Source organism: Trichoplusia ni, chromosome 4 (assembly GCF_003590095.1).
Source record: "Trichoplusia ni isolate ovarian cell line Hi5 chromosome 4, tn1, whole genome shotgun sequence".
Lineage (NCBI taxonomy): Eukaryota > Metazoa > Arthropoda > Insecta > Lepidoptera > Noctuidae > Trichoplusia > Trichoplusia ni.
This window is the reverse complement of record NC_039481.1, coordinates 5,895,984-5,905,305: the sequence shown is the minus strand read 5'-3', so window position 1 is coordinate 5,905,305 and position 9,322 is coordinate 5,895,984. Positions and strand designations below refer to the sequence as shown.

Below are 9,322 nucleotides of genomic sequence, written 5' to 3'. Positions count from 1 at the left end.
TTAAAGCCTTTTGTATGCTGTCGAATTTTATCTTATTATCATATCGATGGTTAATTTACGACTTGATAATCGGCTCTATGGCTCTATAGTACATTGTTTTTCACATGGAGTAATTACTTTCGCAGTAACTAAGTACTAGTTCCCTTATCCGCTTGCCAACGCCCTTTTTATTTCAGTCAACCGTAACGAAGTACATTTTTATGTAATCTTTTCTTCGCAAAACACCTAATTATGTTAAAACCACCTTAGTAATATGTTTAACAAATAAATTCTTATCAAATATATTATCTGGGGGTATTAATTTCTCAGTTGCTGCTATCATATGTTGGAACAGTGTGTCAATTGTTATTTGGATGTTACCGTTGGTAGTCGCACCTGTAACATGTGGCTTTAATATTTCTGTTTATTGACCGTGAGTGTTTATATATATATTAATCCATTAATTGTATTCTCTGTAAATGCTATGTATTACAATTTTCAATTAACCACTTAGTATAGTTATCAGATATACGCTCTTTTTCCTTTACTGTCTTGTTGCGGTCCTTTTCGAGATTTAATTATCTAAAAGCGAAAAAGTGAGTAGATTTTTCTTAACTTAGATTTTTGTTTTGCGTTCCAGAAGCACAATCAAGATGAACAGCCGAATGGGAATATGGGTGGTTGTGGGCCTGATCGCCGCTGGAGGCTTGACCGCCGCCATCGCACTTGCCGTCGTCAAGAATAAGTCAGATGCAGACCACATTGACTACGACAAGGACTTCTGCCATCCATTACTGATAGCCCACCGCGGTGCCAGTGGCTATGTCCCAGAACACACCCTCGGTGCTTATGCCCTTGCAGCCACGATGGGTGCGGACTATCTAGAGCCCGATGTCGTCATGACCAAAGACGGACACATCATAGCGAGACATGACAATAAACTAGACATCACCACGAATGTCGCACAGCACCCAGAGTTCGCTGACCGTTATAAGACTCAAATGGTAGACGGAAGCATACTAAGTGGTTGGTTCACAGAAGATTTCACACTTGCAGAAATAAAAACACTACGCTCAATCGAACGCATTCCGTCAACGCGACCGGGCAATGCCAGAATGGACGAGGCTTTCGAAGTTCCTACCATGCAAGAAATCATTGACTTGGCGAAGGGTCTTGAAGTCAGTCTACATCGCCCAATTGGGATTTATCCTGAAATCAAACATCCTACTCATTTCCAGCGACTGGGCCTGGCTATGGAGCAACCTTTGGTCGACTTGCTACACAAGAACGGGTATCGTGGACCTGAAGCTCCTATATACATCCAATCCTTCGAAGTAAGCAACCTGAAGGAGTTGAAGAACATGACTGATATTCGGTTGATACAGTTATTAGGGGCGAATCCGAACAATCCACCGGTCGACCAAGCTGTTCTAGGAACTGGGCTTACTTACGGTCAGATGGCTACAGCTGAAGGGTTACGAGAAATTGCTACATACGCTTACGCTGTTGGACCTGACAAAGGATACATAATTCCTCGTACATCTGAGAATAAATTAGGTGAAGTGACAAGTTTTGTGAAGGATGCTCATGCTGCAAATCTTAAGGTTCATCCGTATACATTCCGGTCTGAGAACGTATTCCTGCCGGTGGAATTTCGGAGTGATGACCCGTCTCCTGCCGCCCTAGGGAATGCTGCTGGTGAACTAAAAGCTTTTCTGGAGGCTGGTATTGATGGAGCATTCACAGACCAGCCCGATGACTTTGCTAGTGCTCGCGGACTCTGTCAAAAATAATCGTGGACGTTATTAGTGGTACATGACAAACGATAATGATGCTACAAGTGTTATCTTATAATCTTTTTATTGCGTTTTTTTTCGCACTTAGAACTCTGGTTATAGTAATGCATCAACAACCCGTGCTCTTTGCGTAAACCAACAATGTAATTATGAACACTTTCCGACGTGCTCATGTCGCATATATAGTATACGTATGAATCGCCTATATATTTTGTCTATTCTAGTTTTCATGTAAATAGTCTTTAACTAGCTAATAGAACAAAAACAAGCTTAAAATATGTTCTGTATGTTTAAAATGTGAAAATCTTCTAGGTCCATGTGATTTATGAGTTAATCTTGACAAAACAACTAGTATTGTACTAAAATGATAGTTTTTACCCGTAAGTAAATATTAAGTCATGTTATGTACTTATTGTTAAATTATCTGTTCTGTTATTTTATTGTCGTAGTTTTAGATTGTACTTTAAGATAAAATAAATAGTGATTATTAAGCCAAATAAAGATACAAATCAACATTTGAAAACAACAAATATACAATTACTTAGCATTATGAACTTTATTGACCCACTATTTAACTGCCAATGAAGTTGGCAAAAAATACCAAAATACTCGGAACTCGTATCTATTTTATGTTAATAAAATTAATGTTGTTAATCATCAACTACAAAAATGAGATTTTCAATTCGGGCTTTATTCTTTTTAATTTATGTAGGTATATCGATTGTGCCGAGAAATCTAGTCCGATTTATCTAAGTACATAATTCTTTTTAGTTCACTCCAGCTATACCGTGAACAAAAAAGAATTACTCGTAATCAACGTAATCCCATTAAAAATATTGACTTTAGCCCATACATATTTTCTTTATTGCTAGGTAGGGTACTGACTGAAGTCGGTGTCCCATACGCTTGACACCGAGTTCGCCGTCCCAGATGATATAACAATATCACCTGTTATTCACTTTTTTTCTCACTTTTAAGCCCTTGTTTATATTTTCAAATATAAACTAGGTACCTTTCTTTAACACCAACGAAATCATATATGGCCGTTACTAAATTATGACTAAGTACTACAGCACTGTAGTTTATTGATGATAAAGCGATCAAACTGTCAAAATAGAAACAACAAGATAACCTCGAAAGACACGTGTTAATATCGCGGCTAAGATAGTTTGATAAGGAGTCCATAGCTACGAGGTTTTATTCTACAATTTCGTGGTTTTTCGACTATTTGCTATGATCGTGTGAACAGCACGGAGGCATCACGCGAGCGATACTGATGAGCACTGGAGTACTATTGATTGACAACGCTGATAGAGCTATGAACACCATGTAATAATCCGTAGTAGGATAAATACTGATACTTAAATCAGAGATAGAGATATCAGTCTAATAATTATGGATTTATTTATATAAGTAAGGAATTTATGTCAGATCTTTTTGATAATGTTAATGTCTCCTAATGAATTCTAGTTATCAATACGTAGCATTTCCTGAAGGTCTACCACCAGTACCCTACACTTCTTAAAGTAGACAGTCGGGGTTAAAAAATCTGTTTAGTCCGTCAGACATATTTAAAAAATTATCTCGTAAACAAAACAAAAATCTTCCTAACTTTTTAAGGGTTAGTACTCGATTCGCCGAATTTCATTTAGGTTTTTATTTCGGTTAAAATCATTGCGAAATAAGTATTCTTCTTATCATTTACTTTATCCAACACATTATTATGTAACAAGATTTTATCTGCCGCCTACAAATAAGATGGTTGCTTTACTTCAAATCTCTAGCAATGATATGTGTGTTAACTTTTATCTCAAACACGAGTATGTACAGTGGTGAAGAGTTTTAAAGAGAGAAACGGATAAAGAAAAGTGTAGTCGAATTGAGAATATCCTAATTTTTGTAATAAATAGATATCGATAGACATTCAGGCTATTTCACGCTTTTAAATGTATTTGGACTCTCGGTACAAATAGATCAACCTATCTTTGCGCACGCCGCAACGTGTGGGTAACCTTTCTTGATATACAGTGACGTTGTGTTACAAACAGCTTTCGTTTGTGTGTCTGTCACACAAATAAAAGATTCAATGGAAAGCACTCGTTGTTAATCACACGCACACATAGCGCCCCGCGCTCAGATGAGTAGAACTACCTGTATACATTTTCGATTGCTTATTTTATTGTTTTCTATTAGATTTAAGATTTCCGAACCTAAAGAGGAAAGAACAACCCTTTTAATATTACGTTGATTTCCTCTGTTTGTGTGCTCGTCAAAACTTAGCTTTGATAAGGATTTCAAACGAGATTCTCTTCTGTATGTGGGTAGAAAAGCAATTTATAAAATCCACAGTTTTTTATTTTATTTTATATTAAATTTCAAAATGAATAATAGATTAGAGACCAATATTCTCAATCACGCGACGTGCATAATTTTCTCAACAGGAAAAACAATAGCCAAGCTAAAGTCGTAAAACGGTAACCTAATATTCAAACTTTCAAGTGAATTAAATTCTTAACCAGTGGAAATAGGATTCAAAACGACTTGCACATTATCAATGTGTGCAACCTTCACGCATATTAGTTTTTCATCTCATCAATATAGTTAATATAATATAAAGTATTTATTTACGTATATGCAATAAATTATTCGACTTACGTTTGCAGTCAACTTAACATTGAGGTTACGCGATGAATTCGCAATCGTGACGTTTCGTCATTAAAACCAAGTGTTATACCAGTTATACCTACCAAATACTTGGAGAATAAAGGTCAGTAGGTATTAGTGAGAACATCTGTTGTCCATTTTCCTCTTGTCCGCGTTGCTTGTACATTGTCTACGATAAAATGATCACATAATACTTTAGATATCGTCTGTACATTGTTTTGTCACCAACTTTCTGTATCTGTGAATTTATCGTGTATTTTTATAGTTACGGAACTCACTTCAACAAAGTAAGTACATAATATAAATTTTTACATTTATTTTTTGTGATTCTTTTCATCAGCCGTATATTTATATTCGATATAATTATCTGCAGAGACTGCAGACAGAAAGAATCTGTACTCCCTTTGTTTAGGTACCTACTTGAAAAGGTAAACAATCTTATAATGGAGAATAATCTTGTTGCCTTTTTAGACAAACAAATTAAATATTAAACGAATAATTTATTTCAGTGGTACCTTATTTTATTTTGTAATCTTTATTGTTGTTTTCATTAGATTTAAGACGCGCTTTTTTTAAAACTGAGTTTAAGATCACCAAGATTGTATACAATTTTTTTAGTAAGTAATTATACAAATAGATTAGATAGGTACAGTAAATAATAAGACCCGCTATTGGGTTACTACGTTATACTATGTACTTATTTACAATCTTTCTACTTAATAGTAAAGAAAGTAGTAGAGAAATCAAATCAAACTAAAGGAAAACATCAGAATGTGATGACTGGTAGTTAAGTGGATATTATCTAATGAGTACGACTCTGATAAGAAACTTGTCAAGATAGTGTCGAATGCTAATACCTGGAACACTTCCTGTGACTTAATTGTCACTTGACAGACCCCATACAACTGTTGAACTTGTTGCGTTAAAATATCACTCTACTGTGGTTAAAGTCAATACTGAGGTATAAAATAAAACACCATTAGACCTAGTGCACTTACTTGCAAAAACTTACACTAATTTGAATCTATGTCTGCTTCCAGGAAAATTAAAATGTATCGCGGTCTGTGGATAGTGTTTTGTTACACATGGGCAGTGACGTACGGATTGCCAGCTGAACCAGAACCCAGCTCTGAACCAACGACACCTGCTCCGGACTCAGAGTTCTGCTCCCCCTTGATAATTGGCCACCGCGGTGCCAGCGGCTATGTGCCAGAACACACCCTCGGTTCCTATGCTCTCGCGGTCTTTTTGGGAGCCGACTACATAGAGCCTGACCTCGTCATGACCAGTGACAAGCAACTGATCTCACGACATGAAAACGAGCTGAGTTTAGGCACCGATGTTTCCAATCATCCGGAGTTCGCTTCACGGCGGAGGACCCAAACTATTGATGGCAACGAAGTCACCGGCTGGTTCACTGAGGACTTTACCCTAGCCGAGTTAAAAACATTACGTGCAGTTGAACGCATCCCTGACATTAGACCTGGAAACGCTCGCTTGGATGGAGCATTCCAAATTGCTACTTTTCAAGAGATCATAGACTTGGCCAAAAGTTTACAAGTTAGTCAAAACAGGGTTATAGGCCTCTACCCGGAAATCAAACACAGCACACATTTCCGTACCATCGGGTTGCCGTTAGAACAGGCAGTAGTGGACATCCTGCACAAAAATGGTTATCAAGGAGCCTCTGCACCAGTTTACATTCAGTCTTTCGAAATAAACAATTTAAAAGAACTGAAAAATATGACACAGCTTCGTCTACTGCAGCTGTTTGACAGCAAGTCTATGTCGCCTTATGATCAAGTTCAACAAGGGTCTAATTTGACTTATGGAGCAATGGCTACTCCTGAAGGGCTTCGGGAAGTAGCAACCTATGCGTATGCTGTAGGACCTGACAAAAGCTACATCATTCCTCGCGATGAAAACAACAACCTTGGTGAAGCGACAAGTTTTGTTGCGGATGCCCACGCGGCAGGATTGAAAGTGCACCCGTACACATTCAGGGCGGAGAACAACTTCTTGCCGACAGAATTCCAGAGCGTTGACCGAAACCCAACCAGTATAGGAAACTTTACAGCCGAAATACAAGCCTTTTTTGATGCCGGAGTTGACGGCCTCTTTTCTGACCAACCTGACATTCCGGCGCGAACTCGGTCCCCCTGTACCAAATGAATTGTCAATCTAGTCATTTCCTAGTCTTTATCACAATTTTATCATTATAAAACAAAAACATGAAAGTACACGATATATTCTAAGTAGTGAGTAGGTTCGATACAATATCCAACCAGAGCCATCTAGGCACTGGAAATGGAATCATTGTTCCGAACAATAAAATAAGGCTATATTTTAATTAATCCTATTTCTTCTTAAATGTACCTATAGCATCGATTACCTACTTTAATTATAGTACACTTCGTCTTACTTATTTCTTAAGCACAGAATTTGATTTTAAGTCAATAAATCAAAAATCAAAATCGAAATGTTTTTAATTTTAATTAGGGCCTGAAACCGTGTTTTACAGGAATAGCGACTAGATGCACGTAAATAAAAAAAATCAAACTAAATGACTTACCTCTACGTGCTACACCTGTACTTACCAAAAAAAACAATTAAATGTGTTAAGCTTATCATTAGTATATTACTTCTTGATATTTTATTGCTCTTCTAATTATGTTCCAATGAACCATAATCATGGTCTTCACGTAGCCTTCCTTACTAACTGAATTTACTAATAGGACATAATATTATTATACTGAAAAAGAGAAAATTAAGTGGAGGGCCTCAATTCCGCTATTTACAATGGCCGATAAATGAATGGCGATTGGATTAAAGTTAACACTATATGACTATACGTATTCTCTTTTTTAAGCATTTTGCCAACAGTTGTCCGCCCCGTATAGAAGTTGTAGTGTTGGAAAAATGCTTAGAAGAATACAAATAGTGCCATTTTAATTTCCATTCATCCATCAGCCACAGCAAATAGTAGAATTGGGGCTCAGATTTAATACTCTTTGCGCAAAGTACCTACATATAATACATATTATTCTATGAACGCATGTATCCAAATTATTTCTTTGAATTTGACATTACCACCAATTTGACATTATATTGCCATTTTCCTGTATCGCGCCTTTAAGATATTTAATACTTTAATAACTTGATAACCACAACCAGTCTGTGAGAAGTGCTAAAAAATAATGAAGTAAGACGTAAATACTAGGTCTGTGAACTTGTGAAGGTCTAAGGAGAATTATGGCAACTTTTTCATTCATACTGGGTTAGTTTTATACTTTTATAATCGTTGAAATCATATTTTTTGTCTAAATGTGAACTGCATTATTGTAAGTTATTAAATTTATTTAAGTAGCCTAGTAAATCACAGTCGCTGTCGACCTAAGTCTACCTTTATTACCAATTTGCATAAAGACCAAATTTTACTAATATTATAAATGCGAAAGTAGGTGCCTATCTCTGTCTGTCTGTTAAGCTTCCACGCCAAAAATACTGAGGCTCGGCAATGTTAGGCAGATAGAGCCTGACAAAGGAAAAGCTACTTAAATGATACTCAGTAATTCCGAGTTACTGAGTATCATATAATTGTAAAAATATCGAAACTAAAATACACGTAATTGTAGCAACTATCAAAATGGTTGCCATGGTGAATAAACTCAAGTATTTAGTCAAGAAGTAGCGACAAGTTGCGACTACCAGCGTTAAAAAAAATAGCGAAGTATTTTTAAAACTGAAGAGTTTAGTGATATTTGGTAAGACAATTTATGGGAGAATCGTATAATATGTAACTTTTGAAATAAGGCGAAAAACTCACTAATTAAAAAATCGTCCTAAAATCGGTAATAAAACTATTTACCTTTGCCCGATTACATCAACACAATACATGATAGTACTATTTGGTGGTACTATAGTTACATACAGTTACCCATTACGGCTATTACCGAGCTTATTATTTGAGGAGACATGACATAATATCGCTAGTATTATAGAAGCTCTCCGCTATTGAAAATAGAGACGAAAGTGTTTCAGAGGACTAATTTTGGGCAACTGGATTACGAATCTCAAATTTCGTACGGAATAATTATACGGAATAAGAATATTTGGTGAAGAGAATAAGTCTGAAACGAGAGGATTAGAGACTTTTCAAGACCCTCCCTGGCCACACGCTATAGTAGAATACCAAAAAATCATTGAACCTTCAGCCACTTATAAAACACAGCCTAATGTTTTTTTTCTTTCATCGAGATCTCGTAGTCTTGCTGATAGTGCAAACAAACATGTTTGCAGCACATCAATACCAAAGAACACGCAAGAGATACGCAGTTCAAGATAGGCACATATGTCTTCGATAGATAAAGAATTACGTTAGAAGCTACGAGAGGCTTTCCCAAAAAACTCTCGTAGCTTTTAACAACTTTTTCACTGGCATATCACTAGAGAATGATTGGCTTAGAAGGAGAGAAATATATGCTGTCGGTACCGTGCGTTTGAACAGAAAAGGCCTGCCAGAAAAGTTGTTGCCCAAAAATAAACTTAAGAAAGAAAAGCTTGAAAATAACCGAGTTTATGTATAAAATCAAAGTGGCACTTTGATTTTATTCTATTTGGTTTGATATAAATACGTAAATAGCCTACATACAAATTCACAAACAGTTCTGACACATCGAGAATTTAGGCTCCATTCCGGATATGCTATGGACTACTACAGTAATTCATATATTTTAATTACAAATTACTTGATAGTACCAAAGCAAACGGTTGATTTTTAAATTGCCTCCGTATTTTCGCGTAATTGTGGTTATATATTTTAGATGTTAATATTGTTAAAAATGGGTCCTATTTAAAGTATGAATAATAACACGATGCCAGTT

General features: G+C 36.2%; 2 protein-coding genes across 2 annotated transcripts; both read left to right on the top strand.

Annotated features, from left to right (window-relative positions):
* Window positions 1–300: 300 nt before the first annotated feature.
* On the top strand, window positions 301–2,315 carry LOC113492696 (glycerophosphodiester phosphodiesterase GDPD6-like). Its single transcript, XM_026870297.1, has 2 exons — window positions 301–412; window positions 620–2,315. Exon 2 carries the CDS (start codon window positions 633–635, stop codon window positions 1,770–1,772), a length of 1,140 nt encoding a protein of 379 aa, XP_026726098.1. The 5' UTR covers window positions 301–412; window positions 620–632; the 3' UTR covers window positions 1,773–2,315.
* A 2,289-nt stretch (window positions 2,316–4,604) lies between these two features.
* Window positions 4,605–6,919, top strand: LOC113493567 (glycerophosphodiester phosphodiesterase GDPD6-like). Its single transcript, XM_026871607.1, has 2 exons — window positions 4,605–4,726; window positions 5,480–6,919. Exon 2 carries the CDS (start codon window positions 5,490–5,492, stop codon window positions 6,609–6,611), a length of 1,122 nt encoding a protein of 373 aa, XP_026727408.1. The 5' UTR covers window positions 4,605–4,726; window positions 5,480–5,489; the 3' UTR covers window positions 6,612–6,919.
* The last annotated feature ends 2,403 nt before the right edge of the window (window positions 6,920–9,322 follow it).